Source organism: Perognathus longimembris, chromosome 1 (assembly GCF_023159225.1).
Source record: "Perognathus longimembris pacificus isolate PPM17 chromosome 1, ASM2315922v1, whole genome shotgun sequence".
Taxonomy (NCBI): domain Eukaryota; kingdom Metazoa; phylum Chordata; class Mammalia; order Rodentia; family Heteromyidae; genus Perognathus; species Perognathus longimembris.
The window spans coordinates 12,926,968-12,951,558 of NC_063161.1; the positions used below are offsets into that span (position 1 = coordinate 12,926,968).

A 24,591-nucleotide genomic window follows, 5' to 3' on the forward strand; every position below is an offset into this window, starting at 1 on the left:
CACTTCTGGCCGTTTTCTGTATATGTGGTGCTGGGGAATCGAACCCAGGGCCTCATGTATACGAGGCAAGCACTCTTGCCACTAGGCCATATCCCCAGCCCTCTATGACTCTTTCTTATCGTCCTTATAGAACAGTTTTACCAGGTTTTGTTGTTCTATTCCGTACAAGCATATGGAGTACTTTGATTGTGTTCACCTTTACATGGCCTACTCCTTTTTACCCTCTCTTCTTCCTACTGGTTTCTTCTGCCAAACTGTCCCTCTGTTTTACATTTGTGACATTCTGTTTACATATGTGTGTATATGTATATATGTATATACTCCATATATATTATATGTATATATGTATATGTATATATTTATGTATATGGGAGAGAATACATACTATTTGTCTTTCTGAAACAGGCTTATTTCACTTAATATAATGAACTCCCATTCCATTTTTTTCCTGAAAATGACATAATTTTATTTATTTATTTATTTTTGTTTATTCTATATATTTTTTCTTTTTTCTTATTTTTATAATTTTATCTTTATGGCTTAATAATTCTGTGTGTGTATGTAATTTTCTCTATTAATTCATCAATTGTTGAACATCTGGTCTGATTCCATAGTTTGGCTGTCAAGAATAGTGCTCTTATAGGGCTGGGGATATGGCCTAGTGGCTAGAGTGCTTGCCTCGTATACATGAGGCCCTAGGTTCAATTCCCCAGCACCACATATACAGAAAATGGCTAGAAGTGGCGCTGCGGCTCAAGTGGCAGAGTGCTAGCCTTGAGCAAAAAGAAGCCAGGGACAGTGCTCAGGCCCTGAGTCCAAGCCCCAGGACTGGCCAAAAAAAAAAAGAATAGTGCTCTTATAAACATGGGTGTGCATGTGTCTTTATTGTTTGTTTTCAGATTTGCTCCTTTGGATATATACTATAACAAGAGTGACATATCAGGATCATATTTTTCATTATTCTGAGAGGCCTCCATACCGATTTCTATAGGGCTGCACTGATTTACTTTCCCACCAATAGTGTATCAGGGCCCTCCCCCAGCCCACACACATATCCTCACCAGAACTCCTTGTTTTTCTGATGGTTGCCATTCTGACTAGGATGAGATGGAATCGCAGTGTGATTTTTATTCTTCTTTTCCTTATAGAAAAGAATGTTGAAAATTTCTTCATATTTTTATTAATCATTTGTACTTTTTTTGAGAATTATCTGTTCCATTAATTTGTTCATTTATCAGTTGTATTAGTTCCTTTCTGTATAGTTTTTGAAGCCCTTTGTATATTCTGGACATGAATCCTTTATATATTCTTTGTTTTTGTATTTTTCTCTTTTTTAATAGTATTGGAGATTTGGTCTCAGCACTCTGTGTTTGTTAGGTAGGCAGGCACTCTATGTAGAGCCATGCTTCCCTTATTGGAAAGCTAAGTTTTAAAAAATATTATGGGGGGCTGGGAATATGGCCTAGTGGTAAGAGGGCTCTCCTCATATACATGAAGCCCTGGGTTCGATTCCTCAGCACCACATATACAGAAAAAGCTGGAAGTGGCGCTGTGGCTCAAGTGATAGAGTGCTAGCCTTGAGCAAAAAGAAGCCAGGGGCAGTGCTCAGGCCCTGAGTCCAAGCCCCAGAACTGGCAAAATATATATATATATATATATATATATATATATATATATATATTATGGGCTTCCTCAAAATGAGGAATTTTTTCCTTGGTGCTGGAAATTGAACCCAGGGTTTGTATACCCTAGGTACACTCTGTTACTGAGATACACCCTAGCCTCTCAAAGTTTTTCAAGTCATCTAATAAAATATAATCATTTAATTGTTCATTTGTGATGACAGTGCTTAAAGTCTACTCTTTAAAGGAGAGAGAGAGAGAGAGAGAGACAGAGAGAAGAGAGAGAGAGAGAGAAAGAAAGAAAACTGAAATACCAGGGCTTTGATTCTGGCACTTCACTACCTTGAGGGCCACAGGCCTGGGTGCTCCAGACCTTCTGCACATGTGGTTCCCTCTGGGCATTCTTCACTCCATGCAACGCAGTGATGCATTTTTTAAAAGATGTTTGCTTGCTTATAGTATATGAAACATTTTAGCTTGTCTTCATTGGGAAGGTTGTTAGCAGTGCTGCTAAAAAATAGGAGCTTCAAGTGAACTATATAATGTGTGTGTGTGTGTGTGTGTGTGTGTGTGTGTTGTAAAGTGTAGTTTTATTGGAGGGTGTTAATCTACAGGTTGAAATACTTTCTTCAGTCACTGCTCCACAGGAGTAGCGATAGCAGTGGAAGCCACGTGGGCTTCGGTGGGTAAACAGGTCTCAACTAGTGGTCTGACTGGACAAGCCTTAGTGCACCTAGGTTTTTTGCTCTGAAAACAGAGGTGCGAACCCTGCCACAGTGCCTAGGAAGGAAAAGGTCAGGAAGCCTTTGCCTTTGCAGAACATTCACTCCCCCGCCCCCACCTGCCACCTCACAGAAAGCAGTCTGTGGAGAGCAGACGGAATTCCTGATGAATGGGAATTCTAAATAATTCCTAGAAGTCATTTAAATGTTAGATTTTTTAACAAGGGTGGATTTTTGTTGAGGCATGAATTCAACCTCTGTAAAGCTGGGGGTTGGGAAGAACTGTACTAACTTGACATTTGTGGGGTTTATTTGTCCCGTGTTTCTAAGCATTCCTATCCCAGGTTCTTTACACAACCTGCAGGCTGTTACTGGTGATGGCCGCACTACAAGGATACTAATACATGAGAAGGCTCATTCTCAGACAAGGAGCTTGGCCTAGAAAGCAAGATCATCCAAAGCAAATATATATTCTGCTGCTTACATATTTATTTAAATCCAAGCAGTACATCTGTAACTTGCATAATTAGCCAGAATTACAAAGTTGCCTTGATAGAGCCATATTTACCTAGAGAGGTTATGCATATTTAATAATTTTTTTAAAAGGTAGACGATGTGAAAACATAGCAGTCTGTCCTTGGTCTGAGAGCTGACATGGATGTCTGTCCCAGTGGAAAGCCTGCATTCCTTCAATGATCATTCCATTTTGAAACAAAACATGTTCCACTGAGAAAGAGCTGATATAATTGTTAACAATTTATTACACACAGTTCTGAGGAAAAAAAGAGTTTTGCAAAGGAGTTTTAAAAAATAAATTCAAACCACCTGGGAATGTGGCTTAGTGGTAGAGTGCTTGCCTAGCATTCATGACGCCCTGGGTTCAATTCCTCAGCACTACATAAACAGAAAAGGCCAGAAGTGACACTGTGGCTCAAGAGGTAGAGTGTTAGCCTTGAGCAAGAAGAAGCCAGGCCCTGGGTCCCAAGCCACAGGACTGGCAAAATAGTAGATAGATAAAATTCAAACCTGCTCTCAAACCTTAAGTCATCATAATACCTTTAAGAGAAAAATTGCATCAGGAGGGAACTTTAGTCGTGGCATATTATGTAAATACACAAAGTGAAGGGAGTAAGGAGGGAGTGTGGGAGGGGAAAACACAAATCTGAGTAGAGTGATCACTGTATTTTATGGCAGCAATCACTTACCTTTCTAGTTTAGAGCTAAAACAGGCTGTGAAAACACTCATTAATTTTAAAGATCCAAGGTCCAGGAGTCATGGAGCCCATTGATGTTAGAAACCAGTGTTCATGCTTCTGTGCCATTAACCTTTTAAATAAAGGCCACACACGTTCTGAGCCAGTACAGTAACTGATGTAATATAGTGAGTTGGTTCTGGAAATGGGCGTGGGCATGGCCCTTTGCATACATAATCCATCCATTGCTGTGCAGAGCCAGCCCATGTGCAGTAGGTTTCATGAAGAAAATCAGGCATGAAGATTTTTTTTCATATTGACTATAATATTCAAAGATAGAGCCCCTTTCACAACTGTTTGCTTAAGGTTTATAATTTGTTAGTATTTTCGTAAAATCCAAAGGATCAAATATAAAGGAGACATGGTTCTCTCCTACCCAGAAATTAACTATTAAATCTTAGAACCTAACCTGCAAACTGTATTTGTTAGATGATAACTTTTTTCTTGTCAATTGTGGGGCTTGAACTCAGGGTCTGGGCTCTGTCCCTGAACCTCTCTGTGCTCAAGGCCAGTGCTCTACTACTTGAGCCACAGCATCACTTCCGGAGGAGTAATTTTGGAGTGTTTATTTTTATTTCATTTTTCAGTTTTTATGATATAGAATCTCAGTATATAGTCCAGGCAGGCCTTGAACTCATGATTCTCCTGCCTCAGCCTCTTAAATGATGGATTATAGCTGTACACCTCCACTCCTGCCTCCAAAATTATTTTGATAGTAACACTCAACAAAAAATATTTTAACTAAAGCATATAGTTGTATGTATAAATACATATACATGTATAAGTACAAACAAAAGGTTTATGAAATACTCTTCATGTGTACCTATATGTTCTTCTTTCTTGTGTAGACAATTCTGTTTTGTCCAAAAACTTCAGTTTTTGAAGAGCAGTTTCATAGATATAGATAGATATGTGCATGTAAATGTACATGTCTGTAAAATACCAGCATTAATGTTGCTCCAGATTTCTTTTTTTTTTTTCTTTTCTCAAATTTTTATTATCAAACTGATGTACAGAGAGGTTACAGTATCATACGTTGGGCATTGGATACATTTCTTGTACTGTTTGTTGCCTTGTCCCTCATGCCCCCCCTTTGGTTTTTCTTCTTTTATTTATCCCTGTGTTTTATTTGTTGGGTTTTTTTTTTTTATTTTTTTTTTGGTCTTGGGCCTTGAACTCTGGGCCTGGGTGCTGTCCCTGAGCTCTTCAGCTTAAGGCTAGCACTCTACCATTTGAGCCACAGCGCCACTTCCTGTTGGGTAATTTTGCTTTATCAATTTGAGGAATTATCCATTGACTTTTAGTTGCAATATTGAAGGTTTCCAGCTTTCATCTTCCTAATGAAATAATGCTTAGTTTTTTTTTTTTTTTAATTTTTTTTTTTGGCCAGTCCTGGGCCTTGGACTCAGGGCCTAAGCACTGTCCCTGGCTTCTTCCCGCTCAAGGCTAGCACTCTGCCACTTGAGCCACAGCGCCACTTCTGGCCGTTTTCTGTATATGTGGTGCTGGGGAATCGAACCTAGGGCCTCGGGTATCCGAGGCAGGCACTCTTGCCACTAGGCTATATCCCCAGTCCCAATGCTTAGTTTTTAGTTAGTGAACAGGCGTAACTTATGTCCCTGTTTCCTTTGATGCACCTGAAATAAGAAGCTGTTAAATAATTCCTCATTTTAATTTCCAGTCCCTTCTTTGTAGGTCTTATTCCTTCATCACAGATCTATCACACAGGAAGAGCAACAGCCACACAGTGCTTTGGAAAGCCTGTGGTGCTATTAGAACATAAGGGCCATTGTGGCTGTTAAGGGAGGCTGGCCAGAAGGAGAGCCTGAAAGTGAAAAGTTGAAGAAAAATGTTAATAACTACAAGCACACACTATTTTTTCTTGCAAATAGGAAATACTCTGTTGACTAAATATTTCTTTTCAGCATGGCACTTGACTTGGGTGCATGCTTTTCCTTGGAGAGATCATCGCTCCTACTCATAGCCATGTGTAACAGGGCTGGATTTTAGCTGTACACCTCCACACCTGCCTCCAAAATTATTTTGACAGCAACACTCAATAAAAAATATTGTGCGATGGCTAAGTCATCTCTCATGTCTCTCCTAGGTCTTTACCCTGCTGTGGATCGCTGACTGGATGGTCCATCACTTCTGGAGGAAAGGGAAGGACCCGGACAGTTTCTCCATCCCCTACCTGACCGCACTGGGTGACCTGCTTGGGACAGCGTTGTTAGCCATGGGTTTCCACTTCCTTTGGCTTATTGGAGACCGAGATGGAGATGTTGGAGACTAAAGAATCCTGCATACTGTCCTCCAGCTGCTGAGGAAGGAAACTCAAGAGAACCAACTGCTGGTTCCTTTCCAGAAGTTCTGCGTCAGTTGTGTGACTTTGCAGGGTAATCTTCACTTGGCCCTGGCTCCATGAAATGGCCTTAACTTTTTTTTTCTTGTTAAAGGAACTTGTACTGAAACTAGAATCAATGGTATTTGTGCTGCTTTTTGTAGAATAAATAATTTGACATAGACATAGCTACAAGCTCAAGTTCTGAAGTTAATTTAATAGGAAAGGGTACAGGATGTTTACAGTGGACACTTTTGAAACCACAGACCTAGCGGAAATATACTTTATTATTGTTTGAGTTGTAACAGGAGGTTAGAAGCAACTGAGCTTTAAAGTTTAGCTGTTTTGTCTTTGCATAGGTAGGTATGTTGTACTGCAAAGGGGACATTATCGAATGAAAGGTACTAACCATGCTTCTCATTGTGCTAAATATACCCTCTGTGCCATCTGGGGACAAATGTAAAGGTTCTAAAATGACCTGCCTGTGCTCTACATGGCATGGGGTAAACTCTCCCTGTGTCTAACATCACCCTCGGCCAATGCCAATTCAACTTCCACTCTGAAAGGTCTTGGCAGGCCACTCTTTAAAGAGAATCTTTTTTTTTTTCAAAGACAGGGTTTAGCGGAGGCTGGCTCAAATTCACAATCCTCCTGCCTCAGCATCATGAGTTCTGGGATCATAGAAAGCTCTTGAGAGGTCTTCAACGAAAGCAGTGAGCTGATTTTGACTATTGATTTGTTGGAAAACTTAATAGGTGGATGAGCTATGAGATGGTATGGTAATTTATGTGTGCGAATGTGTGTGAGAGTGAAACAGAGAGACAGACAGACAGAGAGAAACAGAAACAAAGAGAAACAGAAGACTTTGATGAAGAACTAAATCTCCGTTGCCAACAGTAAAAGGTCATAGTACTATTGAAACATCAGCATTATGAAGTTAAATTTTTTGGCTTTATGTGACAGGGCCTTACACATCTTAGCTTGCTAGTTCATAGCTGGCATTCTACCATTCGAGCCACATTTCTAGTCCTGCTTTTGGTGGTAATTTTGGAGATGGAGTTTCATGGATTTTTCTGCCCAGACTTTGAACAATAATCTTCCAAATCTCAGCTTCCCTAGTGGCTAAGATTACAGATATGAGCTACCAATGCGCAGCCTCAAGTTATTCTTGAGCATATTGATATACTTGCATCATTTGGTCCCCAAATTTTGCTACTGATCAAAATTTAGTAGTAATTATGTACATTACAATGTGTAAGTTTCTTCTCTCTCTCTCTTAAAAGTAGCTGTATCACTTAATATAATTCAGAGATATGATTTAGAATGATCCCTTTTTAAGAAGTGTTTCCTTTGCTCCTCTGAATGAGAGGTTGCCAGTCACCTTACTTAGTTTGCATGGCTGTACGTGGTAACTATTGCACAAACCAACTTCTACTGGAACCCTGCCATGGACACTGCTGTATTTCTTTAATAGTTTTTCTAAATCCCAGGCCTATATTCTAAACACTCAACTAACACTTAGTTGTTCTATAGTAATCATTTTTTTCATCTGTTGTTCATTTTTTAATGCAGTGCAATTTTCAACAACATTAGATTTTTAATAATTTAAATGGGAATAAAATGCACATTGACTTGGATTATTGTGGTTCGAGTTGTGAGTTAGTGCTATTGTATAGATACTAGATGGTTTATAAATATATTGAGGAAGTACTCTTATTAAGCGCTTTAAAATAATGGGGCTGTGGTGTAGAATTATATATTTTTTAAACTATTTCATTCTTCTGCCTTATAATTAAGTGTTTAGGGCAGAGAGCTGAACTAATTATAGAATCTCTCCTTTGGAGAGTTATAATGTCTCTAGTGAATATTCTTGTAAATGAAAGAATGGATAAGTTTAAGTTGATGGATATTTAGCTTCAAAGATTGTTTTTAATTTTAAAAAGTCCATGAGTAATACCTTTGATGTTATTGTAAAGTGTTTGTAACATACTTACATACACCCAGCTCTATGACTCATGAACATTTACATTTCTCAATTATTTTTGTTGATTTTTTTTTGACCACAAAAGAATTCAGAACAAGCTACATTTTTAAAGCACGAACTGATAAGTGTAGTTTGGTGCAGTATGCCTTCTGAGTTCCATTTGAATACATTGCCTTGTTTTATACTTACTTACCACCATCCCTGTGAAGTTGGCATATGGGAAACTCAGGAGTTATGTGGTTGAAGTTGCATGGCTGAAAAGTGGCCAAATTACGAACTCTCTTAAGTCCAGGCCTGAGATCTCTGTGGGATCCTCCAAGTGTTCCAGGCACCTACCTAGCTGACTGAGCAGTCATCAGCAGGGCAACAAATCCAGTATTGTTGTAGCTTTCAGATTGCAGACAGGAAAGCGTCCATCCAATTCATTCAAATTGTGAGAATTGTAAATTATTCATGTCCCCGAGATCAAGAACCCTAATGAAATAGTGAACCTGTTTTAGTTTTACAATTTTTCATTTGTATATTGGACACTTAGGAATAGAAAACAATGTCTAATTTCATAGAGAATATGATTGCCGCTACCTTCCCCAGAGCTGATGGTTTGCCATGTGTGGCTATGAGGATTGTGCCTTGGTTAGGGCAATAGAATGTTGAGAAAGCATGTGTGTATGCGGGGGGGGGGGGGGGGGGGGGGAGGCGGTGGGGCAGTGGGAATCAGCCACAAATAGCTGAATTAATTATAAAAAGATATAGATCCTTTTGAAAATGATGATTGGCCTTTGGAAGCTTTCACATAAGTTACAATAAGATGTCTTCTTTACTTATAAAAGTAATTTATTATCAGTTTTATATATTGTAAATTAAAAGGTTTGGGTTTTTTTTTGTTTTTTTATTTGAGACACAATCTCACTTTATAGTTCAGGCTGGCCTTGAACACAAGATCCTCGTGCCCCTCCCTCCTCAGTGCTGGTATTACAGGTATGTGCTACCACACTCAGATAAAAGTATTTATTTTTATACCATATAAAACTCCTGATTTCCCAAATTCTTCATTGCACTAACTTATTAGATACTTTATTTACACATGAATAAACTTTTTAAATCATATTTTTATTCTTACCCACCAACCATTTTTTTCTTTCAAAAATAAAATTTCTTAGAACCTGTTAAAATAGAAACTTATGGTAATGTATTTTCTGGGAGATGTAAAAAGTTCCATGCCATAGACTATCAATGATTTAGCCAAATGAAGTACATTTTAAAAGTCTTTGAGTAGTTGGGCTTTGTTGCCTTATACTCTACCTAAGACGTCAAATGCCCATTTATAGTGGGCTTCTGTCATCTTAATTGTTGTATTCTGAAATAAGAATAAAACTTAAGAAATATTTACCTCGCCTCATGTGTTCCTTTCTGATGAACTACAGAACATTGTTTGTGTGGAATTCTCTTAGAAGAGACTGGCTGATGTATTATATATGGTGTTTATGAAGAATGGTAACTTGGGCTTTTACCAACTTGCCTCCAATCCACTGTCTTACCAGTTTTGAGTGTTAAATGTTCATCTTCCCTTATTCCTCTTGTGACCACACCTAGATTCCTTCATCCATCCATCCATCCATCCATTCATGCTGGGCAGAGTATCAGCTCTGATTTAATACAGCCATATACCTATACCTAAGCAGTTAAATGTGGCCCATGTAAAACATAAGATTGATATGAAAGATCTTGGCAATTCTGCCTAGCACATCAAGTTAATCCACAACTTCCCAGCTGCCTGCTACATGTCTCTAACTGCCTTGTCTAATGGGAGAACTGGCATTTCACGGTTAAATATTCCTGTCAAGGTCACCAACAGCCTGCATTTTGCCAAATGATTTCCCAACAAAAAGTCTCACTAAGCAATCTCTCAGAGCATTTGACAGTCTTTCCCCCTGACACCGTTCCTTTCCTCTGCCTTTGAGGCTGCTCTTTGCTTTCTTTCCCGCCTTACCAATGCCCACCTCAGGTTGTTTTGCTGATTGTTCACCTCCCCTCATGGAACCTCTTTGGGGGTGCCATTTACTCCTGTCCCAAAATGCTTAAGACAACTGCTGTGCAGCTGGCCCTTCTACTCAGTGTTCTTGCCTCAGGTTGCTATGGTGATGTGTACTTTTCTTAAGTTGTGCTAGTCTAAAAACAAGCTTCAATGGGGGAATGGGACCACGCTTCCCATACTCCCTGGGCCCTGAGTACCACTCCCAAACCTTGTGAAAGGATGTGGCTGGTGACTGACAGGATGTGGATGGCAGGAATTCCATTGACGCTGGGCAAGACCACAAGTTAGGAATGCAGTAGTCACAGCCCCAAAGTTCAAGAGAAGACTGTCATCCTACATTTATGCTATAAAATTCCAAATGGCAAATTACAATGAACATGACCAGAGCCAAATTATCACTCATTGTTTCCTGCATACTCTAGATAGGATTGGCTTTTAGAAAGCACAATAATCACATCTGAGAGACCTTTGTAATTAAGTATTCACTGGGGGCATGATGTATAATGTAGCAACCTGAAAAATGATGTAAGTAGCAGGAAATGGATGGTATTAAGAAAATACACGTGGTAAACAGTTCTATGCCATTTCAACAGTGCTGAAGAGCTACAGCATTGAAAATAATAATAGCAAGAGTACTATTCTCTCGCATTTGTATCTTGAAAGATATAAATTTGCCTCCCTCCCTTCCTCCCTCTTTCCTTCCTTCCCTCTCTCATTTTTCCAATTTCTTTCTGATGGCCACTATGTATCCCAGGTGTGGGATATATCCTTAAACTAATGATGCTCTTCCCTCAGCTTCCTATGTGCTGGGAATCTAGGCATGTACCACCACACCCAGCTCTTGCCTCACAGTTTCAAAGTTCCAGTGATAGGCAGAAGATCATGAAGAAGAATATGGCCAGGATGCAAAAGAGAGAGGAAAGCAAGAAGGAGTTGGGGTGGGGGAAGCATAGTCACCTTCATGGACACACACCTATAACCTGAAGACTTCCCATGAAGCTTCACCTCTTAAAGGTTTCACCACCTCCCAGTAGTACCATGGATCGGAGTCTTGGGAGGACATAGGCGATCCAGACTACAGCACGTGGTACACGTTTTTCCTGAGACAGAGCCAGTCTCCTCCTTTGTAGAATGGTCTTCAACTCTAGCTGACCATTACAATCTCCTGGGCAGACAGTTCTAAGCTTTTGTATGTGCGAAAACGCATTCTACTCCCCTAATACTTGATTAATATTTGGCGCAATTTGATATCTGTAATAATTTATCTACAGGATATTAAAATATTTCTTTACTGCTCTCTAGAATTCATGAAACTTAAGGAAGAAGGCGTGGTTAAAATATAAAGCTCAGGCTTTGCATTTATGTATTTTTACATATTAATATATTTATGTTTATAAAGCTAGGATTAGAATCCCAGTTCAGCTGCTCATTAGCTAGAGTGCCCAGGGAAAATACACTATATGTTTTCATCTGAAAAAAATGCTAATAGCAGCAGTAGCTAACTCAGATTATTTACCATGAGGCTGAAATGAGCTCATGCATTTCAAGTGGCTAAAGCATCGTTGATGGCACAGTGTACCTAGAACAGGGGTGGCTATTTTTTTTTTTTCTTGAAACCAATTTCATCAATGTCCATCCTGAGTGTTCTGAAAGTTCATGATTTCCTTGTTATGAGGGTCATTTTACACTTGTGAGATAGGAATTTGGGACACTTTTTCAAATATCTTCTTTTTTCGACTTTTTTTTTCTAGTACCAGGATTTTTTTTTTTTTTTTTTTTTTTTTTTGCCAGTCCTGGGGCTTGGACTCAGGGCCTGAGCACTGTCCCTGGCTTCTTTTTGCTCAAGGCTAGCATTCTGCCACTTGAGCCACAGCGCCACTTCTGGCCATTTTCTGTATATGTGGTGTTGGGGAATCGAACCCAGGGCCTCATGTACATGAGGCAGGCACTCTTGCCACTAGGCCATATCCCCAGCCCCATCTAGTACCAGGATTTGAATTCAGGGGCTTGTGCTTGTTTATCTTGCTTGTTCAACTGGGTCTCTTACCCCTTAAGCCATACCACCAGTCTGTTTTTTTGCTAGTTAACTGGAGACAGAGTTCGAATTATCTGCCTGGGCTGTCTTTGAACACTAATCTTCTCAGTCTCAGCTTTTCTGAGTAGCTAGGATTATAAGCGTGAACAACGGGTGTCCTGCTATTTCTGGAATTAAAAAAAATTCTATGCCTTCCATTTTCTCTTTCTTGTTCTAGGATTTCTTTTCTTTCTTTCTTTTCTTTTGCTGTTCTTGGGGCTTGAACTCGGGGCCTGCGTGCTGTCCCTGAGCTTTTATTTGCTCAAGGCTAACACTATACTATTTAGAGTCATAACTCTACTTCCTAGGATTTTTTTTAAAGTGTGTGTGTGTGCGTGTGTGTGTGTGTGTGTGTGTGTGTGTTCTTTCTAGGACATCACTGTTAAATTTCAATTCTTAGATCAATCTTAGGTGTTGATAGTCTTTGTTTTCTTCCAATTTTCCATTGCTTTGTCTTTTTGTTTTTGTATTTTGGGAGATTTTCTTATTTACTTCTTCAACCTAATGATTTCACAATTGATCTCTGCATTCATGTCTTTAATTTTCACATTGTACATCGAGTTCTTTGCTTCTTATGGTCAGCATGTTGGAGTTTCTAATAGATGAAGCCTCTAGCCATATCTCTTTGTTACTCTTCATTAGATTTATTTTATGACCTCCAATTTCGGCTCAGTTGCTTTTCCAATGAGATGGACAATTGTCATTTCAACATCTCTTTCAAATATGCTCTCCAGACTTTGGTACCTGATCTTAATTCCATCTTAAAATAACAAGTATTTCCAAACAATTACCACTGTGTAACTACAGTATAAACTTTGGTTCTTCCAAGCAACATGTGTTCCTTTGAGAACTTTGATTCTAAAGTGAGTTTCAAGAGGAAACTACTTGGGACACCCTGGCAGGATAGTATTTCTGGTATCAGCAAGTGCCACTGCAGAGCTCTTACCAGACCAATTCCTGAGGACTTTCCTACGACATGCTAGAGCAGACTCCTCCAGTCCTTTCAAAGATTTCCTAGTAATACACATATTCTTGGTAAATGAATTATGAATCCTGATAATAATATCTTTCCAGACTCACTTATTCCCCAAATCATGTGTGTGTGCCCATTCTACACCTTGAACCCAGGACCTGGGCACTGCCCCTGAGCTTATATCTTGCTAACACTACTATTTGAGCAATAGCTCCACTTCCAGCTTTTTTGTGTAGTTACATAGAGATAAGAGTCTCATGGACTTTCCTGCCTAGTCTGGCTTCGAAATTTGATCCTCAGATCTCAGCTTTCTGAGTAGCTAGGATGACAGGCATGAATCACCGGTGCCCAGCTAAATTGCATTTTTTTCTAAATGTCTTTCTAGCCTATTTTTTCCTAACTGCCTGCATGATTTTGCCATAGAAACATCCAGTGACTCTCACCACCCAGTATTTGTGCCCAAGTATGATATGCTGTCCTTCAGTGTGGCAGACTGAGCATATGAACTCTTTTTTCATTGACTGAACAGGGCCATCACTTCTGAGATTAGGAAATAAGACTTCTGTGCCTTCCTTCTAAGGCACTCTGTAGCTCTCTCTCTCTCTTAGATCATGCACTCCGAGAAAAACCAAATGCCTAAATCACAAGGTAGTCATACTCAGAGGCCTAGACTTCGTAATGACCCCAAATCCACTGTAAGCTGAACTTACCTCCCATCAGTCTTCCTTCCTTCTCTTCCTAAGGTGAACCAGCAGACAAAACCTTCTCCCATCTCTGGACCTTTGCCCTGGCTGCTTTCCTGGATGGCTTCTGTAGACGAGGGGCCTATTCTACCTTGTTCATGGCCCTTCCTGTAATACCTGCAATAGAATCTGGTTCACTGAGTAGTCATAGGATGGTTGCATACATCCAGCTAGCATGGATACTACGCCCTACCTCAAAAAGCCCAAACTAATACATAGAATTCATTGTGTGCTAGTTTTCCTTTGTGCAGTAGCATTTTCTTGGGTGACTTAGAATCTTTACTCATTTATATCCAACAATGAAATCCAGGTAGCACTAAAGGCTTTCTCTAGAGCATATCCAAGTTCAGAGCAGGCAGACAGACTGAGTTCTTCTCCTCAAGTCTGAAGATGGATGGCTTTCTCTAAGGACTCAGCCACCAATGGTTCTAAATCCTAGCTCAGTCCTTTAGAGCACATGTCTCTGGATTCCAGCTTGGGCTCAAATGCCACTATCAATGGTAGGCGGAAGGAAGCTGTTGGGTGATTTCCTACAGTTTCTTTGCCTGTGTTTGTTGTCTGGGGCAGGCCTGCTCCCTTGCCTGCTTCTGTCTGTCACCCAGCCTACTTTCTACCCTCACAATCGGAGAATGCAGGCTCCACCCCTTTTCTCAGCAATTTTAGGACTTTATCACTCTTATTCCTCCTCGCTACATTTTGCTTTGGTTCTGGGAATCAGAGGTGTGAAGCTCAATGGCTTGGAACATCATTTTCAACCAGAAGATACTCATTATATTGTCATTTTTATTCTTTGCGTTCTCCGATAAAAGGTAGTTTTATTTATCTATTTGCCTATCTTCTCTTTTATGGAAGATTGCTTCTGGTATTATGAAATTTGTAGTGATTAGATCTCTTGGTGTGGGGTTTTAAATCCATTGTGCCAAGCACACAGTTTGTCCTTTACTTTTGGGGAAAATCCTCTATATAAATTTTAAATAATTTCTTGTTAGCTATGTTATGTTCCTGGAATCCCTGTTAGTGGAATGTTGTGCCTCCTGGATAAATTAATCACCTCTCACATCTTTTTTTACAAACCTTCTTCCTGTGAGTATATTTATTTCCTTGCCTTTTCATTGGATGTGTTGTAACTAGCTATTTTCCATTTCAAAGAATTTTTTTTTTTTTGCCTGTCCTAGGGCTTGAACTCGGGGTCTAGGCACTGTCCCTAAGCTTTCTCCATCTCCTCCATTAAGCTAGTGTGCTACCACTTGAGCCACGTCTCTACTTCCTGCCTGGACTGGCTTTGCACTACCATCCTTGCATCATAGCCTCCTGAGTAGCTAGTATTACAGCTGTGAGCCACTAGTTGAAAGAATCTTTTGATTCTCTATTGGTTCCTCGTTCTTGTTGTTTTTTGTTTTATGCAAACAGTAGCCCCTCCTACCTTTTGTAAGACATCAGCACTACTGCTTGGCTTAATCTTCCTTATTTCCTCGGGGGTTTTTGTTTTCTTTCTCTTTGCCTTATGGGATTCTTGGCTGTCCGTTCATACTCAAGATCAAGACCATGCCTGGCTCTGTTTGTTCATTAGGACGACTGGAAATGTCATGGCATTTCTCTGGGACTCTGGATGACTCGTATATGAGAAGAGGCTCAGTCCCATTCCAGGAGGCCAACAACAATCTTAGTGAAGTTTCTTTGCCTAAACCTACCCCACCCCCAACTCCAAGATCCGAAGTTGTGCTTTGCCTTGTGCTATGATTTGAATGGTGCCTCCAAAACTTACACTGAAATTTAATTGCCATTGTATCAAGTATGAGCTTGGTCTTCGTGTGTGTGTGTGTGTATGCACACGCATGTGTGTGTGCCTGCACGCCGCATGCACGTGTGCGTGTGTATGCAACTGGACTTGAACTCAGGGTCTTAGGCTTATCAGGCAGGTGCTGTCTGACTTGAGTCACACCACCAGCCCTTTTTTGCTTTAGTTATTTTTCAGGTACGGACTTGCGTTTTTGCCATACTGGCTGCAGACCTCAATCTTCTTATGTATGCCACTTGCAGAGCTGGGATGATAAGTATGAGGTTCCCCCCTCCCCCCCCATGTCTGGTTTATTTGCTGAGATGACTTTCTCATCAACTGTTTGCCTGGACTGGACTGGATTTGAGCCACAATTCTCCTGACCTCTGTCTCTTGATTAGCTTGGATTAAATGGTGTGAGCCATCATGCCCGATCAGGCAGGACCTTTAAGAGGTGGTAGATCGAGAGGCCTGTGCCCTCGTGGATTAATTTCCTTATCATAGAAGGTTGGTTGCAGCTGAGAAGGATAAGCTTGACTGGATTCTGTGTCTGTGTCCCACGTGGGCTCACTTACTCTCCCCCATGTTATGACATAGGGTGAAGACTTGCCAGAAGCCAGCGCTGTGTTCTGTTCAGACTCCAGAACTGTGAGCCAAACGACTTCCATTATTTATAAGTTATCCAGACCAACGCATCTTGTTATAGAAGCAGGAAAAAGACTAAGATTCTACATAATTTCCTGTCAATTATATTATCTTAGAATCCGTAAGGCTGATTCGAGGACAAGTGTAAGTACTGTCATTTATTCATTTTGCTATTTCTCAGTGTCTCAATCAATAAATGCATGGGAAATTGACTGAATGAATAACCAAGCTTGGTGGGGGTTTATTTTACTCTCACCTTGTGTTTGAAATAACACTAACTTGATACAGGGGATTCCCTCCAGGTAAGGCAGCCCAGTCCTGAGGTGAGCAGGGCAGCAGCACCTGTGCCCTGGGCCAGCATGAGAGACACCCCGCCCCCGCCCCCCACAGTGCGGGGTTCCGCCAATTCCAATGGCAGCAAGTCTGTGCCTGTGCTAGGTCCTTGCTGGGGACTTACAGTAGAGATAATAAAGGCATCTCATACCCAGTGGTCCCTAACCACCTTGCATCTATTCAGTTTTGATGTTTCCTCCTAGCATTTCACCTTAGAGAGCTACCTGCACATTGTCTGCCAGTCCTGGGGCCATTTCACTAATGGAAGTGCCACTTGGCACCTGCAATGGTGCCCTCTGTGGTCCACAGTGACCTCATCCTGTTAATGTCTTACAATGTAGTGGAGGAACAGAAATAGTATGTTTGGCAAATGATATATTAATATTAACACCTGGAAACAATATTTAGGGGTGAAGAATAAGCCATTGCTTTCAGTGACCCTCGCTGGTAATGGTCTGAGCTTCTGATTGCCATCTTCTTCCACCCCCACCCCCAATTTCTCCTTCTCCCCTTTCTCCCCAGCAACTTCCCACTCTCCCAAACACTGCTCCTTCCTCAATTCTTCATCTTCTCCCATCTCCCCCTCTTCCTTTTCCCCCTTTTCTAACTTCTCCTCTTCCTCATCCTTTGCAAAGACAGTGTCTCCCTATATACCCCAGGCTGGCCTTGAACTCTCAATTTTCCTATCTCTGCCCTCCCGCTAAGTGCTGAGATTGCAGGCTTATACCATTAGACCCAGAAAAGCTTGTGTGTGTGTGTGTTCTGCGTGCATGGCAGTGCTCTACCACTGAGCCATATCCCCAGCCTGTACCAGCTTCTAAGTAACACTCAGATATATAAAGAAAATTTCAAATCAGAAAAAAATCACCTTGTGCTCTGCTTTTCTCACTTCTAATTCAGATTTGTAAATTAACAAATGAAAATCCAAAGTGACAGGCAGGTGTGAAAGAGACTTCAAAGAAACAGCTGCTTTCAGGAATAATATTGAAAATATATAAAAGCTGTTAATAAATAAAAAAGAAGCCCATATGTGTATTTTCGAAATCCAAGACACTTCTTTCCTGGCTTCCTCACAATCCCTAAGTGTAAATAGTTTTAAAAAGTTAACCAATTCCACCCGGATTTCCAAAAATCCTCAAGGAAGCATAAAAAGTAAGAGATATGAGTTAGTATTAAACATTGAATAAGAAGTGACGACTTTTATGAAAGAAAGTGGAACCACACACATGGCCTATGCCTGTGATGTCACCTACTCAGGAGGCAGAAGTAGGGCATTCACAGCCTGGGGCCAGTCTGGTAAAAGCACGAGACCCTATCTGAAAAACAAACAAACAAAGTTGAGCTATAGCTCATCTGGTAGAGCTCTTGCTTAGCAAGTGTAAGGTCCTAGGTTCAATTCCCTATACCAGAAAGGAGGGAGGGAGGGGGAGGGAGGGAGGGAAAGAAGGAAGGAAAGGCATTAGGGGCAGATTTAAAGCTCATAAATTTGACTGAGGAGTAAATAAAAGTGGAAAAGTATCTGCCATAAGAGAAATGAAGTGAATAAAGGTATTTGATAGAGCCCTTGGGCTCACAGTTCTCTCTCAGAATTTTGGGGGACAGGGGATGGAGCAAGTTGCGGGGAGGTCTTCAGACATCCTTAGTTCTCTCCACTCTCAACACCTCAGACTGATGGAGCTCTGGGTCAGACATTTTTTTTTTCCCTCAAACTGGACTTCTACATAGAATTTCATTTCAACCAAGCTCTCTCTGGATGGTTCGTGCAGAGATTAAATGAAGGTTTTTGCTTTGGCACGGAGAGCCCCGCAGTGAAGTAGAAGGTATCTGTACTGTAACCTTAATCAAAACCAAATCACAAAGGCAAGCACTATAATACAAGAAAGATGGACAGGCCCTGGGAGTCTTGGCAGGAACTCAATAAATGGAATAGGACAAGCAGACCCAGCCTCATCCAGGGCTCCAGGGAAAAGGCCAGGGCTAATAGAAATGATTAAAGATCAAACTTCTGACCTTGGATGGCCACCACACTGCAGGCCTAGGAGAGAATCCACCGAAGAGAGGCTCCCACGGAGACACCTTCTATTCAACATCTTCAACGTGGTGGTGGTGGGGAGGCAGACTATTTTAAGGATGGGGAGGAAGGTACACTGAGAGAGATAAGAACAAAACAAAATTGGAGTATCTCATTTAAATTATAGAAGATAGAATAGACAAAACTATGAGAGTCCAGATTGTCAGTATTCCCACAGGCCTGGTCAGATGGACCATGAAAGGGGAGGAGGGGGGGGTTGACCTTTAACTTGACCTTTAACCTAAATCAGATTGCCCTTTCCTTTGGGGGTAGGGAAACACTAGAAGAATTTGCCAACTCCCTGGCTGCAAGAATTGTCTGTGGGGTTGGGAAAATGCAGGTTTGAATGAACAGAAGCTTCTGGAAAGGAAATTTAGTACAATTCTAGCTGCCTGGTTAGCAAGGGAGCAGAACCGCTTGTACACAGACCGTAAATTCTGAGAAACACAAGATGTGAAATTGCCTCTCATAAAAGAGCTCGGATGATGAGGTGAATTCACACAGAGTCTGCAGGGAGCCTTCATAGTGGATCTCCCCAATGGCTCTGAGGTCAGAATTGGGCCTGAGAGGGGTGCAGCTCACAGGCATGGCTTCCCCCAAAGTGTGAGTGCCCAGTGAAGGGAAAGCCAGCTGTCCACATCTCCTACAACAGCCATGAATGGAAAGAGCAACCACACCACAGAGGGAATGGAAATACACTTAGAACATGCTTTGTAAAAATACAGACGTGCCAATTCTACTGAGATAAAAAGGATGACATCCTCTGGAGAAAGAGAAGCCATTGAGAAAATGGAGAACAAAAATAGATCAATCCATGGCTTTTAAGAGGTGTGCCTGAAAGAGGCAAGCTCGATGTTAACTAAGATATGTAAGCTATGTAAAACTTATATGTAAACAAAGTGAATGAAGTCATGTAGAAAATACAAAGAAAATACAATGGGTAACAATGTACTCTCCTACAAAATGTAATGAGCCTCCACAATATAGGTACTTAATTAGGTTCAAATTAGGTCCTTAATTTTTCCTGATACATCATCAAAATTGATGCATAGGAAATTTCTGCACAAGAAAAATCCAGCCATTTAGTTATCTGATGAGAAAATGCACAACATTCCTAGCAATAGAAGAAAAAAGTAATTGTAATCACTTTCTAGGCATCATTATTCATGAAAGAAAATAAATTAAAATGATGAAATCCAGTGTCAGCAACCAGGAGAAACATGCGTGCTCTTCCTAGTGGCAATGGAAATCACTTTCCTCTCTCTGGGGACAATAAGGACGTACTCGGATGAGAACTGTGAAATTGTTCTCCAAGCCTGGTGGGCTGGCACAAGCCTACAATCTCCGCATTTGGGAGGTTGAAGCAGAGAATTCTAAGTACAAGGTCAGCCTGGGCTCTACAGGAGGATACTGGCTGAAAACAGTAACAAAAAGAACATGTCAAGGGGGCTGGGAATATGGCCTACTGGTAGAGTGCTTGCCTTGCATTCATGAAGCCCTGGGTTCGATTCCTCAGCACCCCATAAACAGAAAAGGCCAGAAATGGCTCTGTGGCTCAAGTGGTAGAGTGTTAGCCTTGAGCAAAAAGAAGGCAGGGACAGTGCTCAGGCCCTGAGTTCAAGCCCCAGGACTGGCAAATTTTGTTTTTCAAATAATGTTCATATCAGTATGCTGTATCACTTTCTAAAAAATAGAGAAATAATCAGAAGAAAAACATTACTGAAATAATCTTAAAAACTAGAGACATAAGGCTGAGTACTGGTAGTTCATGCCCACAATCCTGGCTACTCAGGAGGCTGAGATCTGAGGAACATGGTACAAAGCCAGACCGGGCAGGACCAGCAAAAGGCCAAGAGTGGAGGTATGGCTCAAGTGGTAGAGTGCTAGCTAGCAAAAAAGTCCAGGGATCGTGTTCAGGCCCTGAGTGCAAGCCTCAGCACAAAAACAACAACACAACAACAGCAAAACAAAGCAAGAAAGAAAACAAACCAAATACTCCACTTGAAAAGCATCACTAAATTCTTAGTGTTAAGGGATTGCTTAAGCCAGAGTGTGGGTCATAATAGCTATAAAAACAGGCAGATTTCTGCAACTGACCATGAGAGCGTGAGGTAAGCCAGAATCCTGCCCCCTCAATAAAAACTAGAACAATGGGCAAAATATAGCAAGTGTTTTTTTAGATGTTGGGCTTTAGGACCTTTGAGCATGCAAGTGTCTGTTTTCTTTGTCCTCCAATTGTGTTAGGGATTGAACTCAGGGCCTCATGTTTGCTAGGCAGACATTCTATCACTTGAACCACATCTCCAGTCTCCTTTTTTGCATTTGCTATATTCAAGGTATTAGGGTCCCATTCTGTGCCTGAGCTGCCTGGACCACCATCCTCCTACTTGTGCTTTCCCTCGTCACTGGACTAACTGGCCCCTGAACCACCCTTCCCAGCCATGGGTGGAGATGAAGTTTTTTAGTTTCTTTTTGCACTGTCCAGACTGGCCTCAAGCCACAATCCCCCAATCTCTGCCTCCCAAGTAGGCTTACAGGCTTGAGCTACCATGTTGGGTTGCCAGTATCTTTTTGTATATATGCATGTGCTGGTCCTGGTGCTTGAACTCAGGGTCTGGGAGCTGTCCTTGAGCTATTTTTGCTCAAGGCTATTGCTCTACTACTTGAGCCACATCTCTGCTTCTGGCCTTTTAGTGGTTAACTGGAGATAAGAATCTCATGGTCCTTTTCTGCCCAGGCTAGCTTCCAGCCATAATCCTCAGAGCTCAGTATCCTGAGTAGTTAGGATTATAGGCCTAAACTTCTGGCACCTGGCTGCAAATGTCTTTTAAAGGAGGAATTGGCATTGACTCTTGCAGTATTCCGATCTGTACAGCCAGATATAGTAGCTTTGACTGTGCACATCAATGGGGTGCTGGAAGAATCAGCAATGAGGTAAGAGGACCCTCTCCCTCTCTCCAGACCACAGCTGGACCTCAGGATGTCTTATGCTGCAGACCATCAAGTCAAATGTGAGTCCTCTATGAGTCACCTAGGGAGCGTCATTAAATGCAGGAGGGCTGGTACAGTATGTGAAAGGCTGAATTTCTAACAAGCTTCCAGGGAATGTCTATGTTGCTGGTCCCTAGACTGCATTTTGAGTAGTGAGATCCCCAAACTACCTCTCCATCTCTCCCTGATGTCCACCAAGCCTTAAATCAGCATGTGTTGCACTAAAGTCACAGCCTTCCCTCAACCGGTCTGTGCCTCTCATTCCCTCATCTCCATCAATGCTCCATCTGTTTCCACCTTCTATTTCCTAAGCCCCATCTGTCTCCACCTTCTATTTCCTAAGCTGGCGGTGTGACAATCCCCCCATCCCCCCCTGAGTTCTTCTTCCTCACCCTCACTCCACTCAGATTCTACCCTTTATCTTTCTCCAATCTAGGGGTTTCCAACTTTGCCATTGTTGACATTTGAGCCAGGTGATTCTTCATTGTGAGTCTGACTACTGGGGCCCTACGTCCCCTGTGGAAAAAAACATGGCTCCAATCTGTCACTGTCTGTCCATTTCTCCAGCTACTGCCCTGGGTCACTTCTATCCCAAGGAGACTATGGTGTTTTGTCTTTGTAGGTATGTCCCCTGTCTCATCAGAATCTGCTGACCTTTCTATGTTCTGCATTTGATGATGAGTCCTTGGCCACTTGCACTGGGATGACCTAACACGTATGATGAATGAATATATGCCTAACATGTTATGAATGAATGAATGTTTAAAGGAATGAATGAATGAATGCCTTCTCTAGTCAGCTGTAGGTCGTAGCATGGGGTAAGTGCGAAGGGAAAGTTCCAAGCTGTTGTTGGAGATACTGTAATGGATCACACAGATAGAAACATATTTGCATGGACCATCTAGTTTTCTGTAGCAATTTTTAGCCTGAACTCTGCCCCTTCTGTCTTCTAGCTCTTCTATTTTATCATGGTTTAATCAGTTGTACTTGATCAACGTTTGCTACTTTGGCTTAGATTTGCATCTCTACCTATGTCTCTGTGTGATACCATCCTATCCCACATTTAGGCTTCTGGCCTCTTTCTATCTGATGCCCAATTTTTGTTGGCAGGGGAATCAACTATTCTAGCACTGGTGGTTGAACCCAGGGTCTATCTTTGCTAGACACACATTCTACCACTTGAACTATGCCACTAGCCCTGCAGATGGGTTTATTTTTTTTTAATTAAAATTTTTTTTAAAGGGACTGGGAATGTGGCTTAGTGGTAGAGTGCTTGCCTAGCATGCATGAAGTCTTGGCTTCAATTCCTCAGCAGCACTTAAACAGAAAAAGCCAGAAGGGGCACTGTGGCTCAAGTGGCAGAGTGATAGCCTTGAGCAAAAAAGAAACCAAGGACAGTGCTCAGGCCCTGAGTTCAAGCTCCAGGACTGGCAAAAATAAATAATTATTTGGAGGTATTTTTAATATTAGAAACCACATACAGTGAGGGAAAGCTTTTTTCCCCTCAGTAGTATTCTCATGTTAAAATGAACACATGCAGAACTTAGAATACACTGAGAATAAACAACTTTGCAAGTGATTTCTTCTTTGGAAAAATAGGAATGAGTTATTTTCATGAACAAAGCTAAAAGATGCTGTGGTTGGCTATCGTTTTGAATGTGTGGTCTCACCTCCCACCCCCAACCCGGGAGAGACAGTCAGTGTTTCTGTGTGGAGCTTGATCTCCAGTGTGGCAGTGTTGGGGTTGTGGGACCTTTAAGAAGTGGTAGCTATTGGGTGGTATTTAGGTTCTTGGTGGCATCAGATAGAAACTGACTGTCTGAGTCTGGACGTGCAAGTCTGAAGCTTCCTAGCTTCTAAGTGGGAACACTTAGGTGTGGTCCCCCTCCCATCAGAACCTACTGACCTTTCTGTGTGCTGCATTTGATGACGAGTCCTCGGCCATTCAATGCTCCAGGCCTGGAGTTCTACCACCAGACATTGGGCAACCCCATTGCCTTATTTTTTCACATGTGTGCTAGAACAACATCATGGGAGTCTCATGAATCCCTCCATAAGATGTAGGGGATGGCTATGCCTTTAAGACCTGGGACCGCTGGCTGCTAGCCAACTCCCACCTCCTTCCGGGTCCGAAACCAAAAGAGATGCCAAACCAGCCCCGCCTCTCGTCTAAGAGCACAAGTGCCACCATGGCGCCGGCTGAGCCAGGAGGCTGAGCCAAGAGGCCGGGCCTTGCGGGAAGTTCCGTGACATCACCGTGATGGACAGTTCATTAGCCAATCATTAATACCCAGTTAGTCCCTCCTCTTCCTGCCGCCATTACTGTTATATAAACCCCTCCCCTGAATAAAACCCTTTGGAAGCCGGTAGACAATCAGATGGCTCCCTGAAATCTCCGTGTCCAGCGTCTGCTCTTAAATGTAAGGGGGATTGGGATGTGGGTGGTTTCGGCAGCCCTATCCCAGCTCAGCTTAGCCCGACCGGAACATCCTCTGCCCTCCTGCCGGCGGGAGCAACGCACAGAGCCAAGTGTCCCTCACAATTAGAGGCTTGGCATCTCCCCAGGGGAGACGTGGAGATTTAGCCTGACAATAAGACTTGATAGAAGAACATGAAATGAAGGAAAAAAACCTCAAACCTTCCACTGATGCAACAGACAAACTGGATCTGGGTCCGTGGTGGTCTTTACCATGGCTAAGTTGGCCAACAGATGTCATGTCTCCGTCCTTTGATGCACATGAGCAGCCCCCCCGCCCCCCGCATGCTGGAGGACACAGCCCACCCCACCCCTACAGTCTTTCGTTAACGAGACACAAACAAACCATGCACAAAACTTTTTTTTTCCCTTCAATTTAATTGAAGTTACTTAGAAAAATAATCAGGCTTGAATGGCTTTTCCTGGAGGAAGGTTCACGAACATTTCACGCTTTTTGTTGGCAATGTGGAATTCAGCTTTCTTTAACAGTATAGTCAGAGATACAGGGAGCGTTTTCTACAACAGACTTCTACTGTATACATGTAAAAAAT

The 24,591-nt window shown here is 41.8% G+C and overlaps 1 protein-coding gene across 3 annotated transcripts in view; it reads left to right on the forward strand.

Moving 5' to 3' along the window:
• Window positions 1-6,537, forward strand: part of Slc41a2 (solute carrier family 41 member 2) — a 79,227-nt gene extending 72,690 nt beyond the window's left edge. For all 3 annotated transcript variants that reach the window (XM_048356816.1, XM_048356806.1, XM_048356824.1), the window contains one exon: window positions 5,705-6,537. In XM_048356816.1, coding sequence (XP_048212773.1) covers window positions 5,705-5,890 — 186 coding nt within the window. In that variant the 3' untranslated portion in view covers window positions 5,891-6,537. The remainder of the gene's footprint in view (window positions 1-5,704) is intronic.
• Window positions 6,538-24,591: the final 18,054 nt, after the last annotated feature.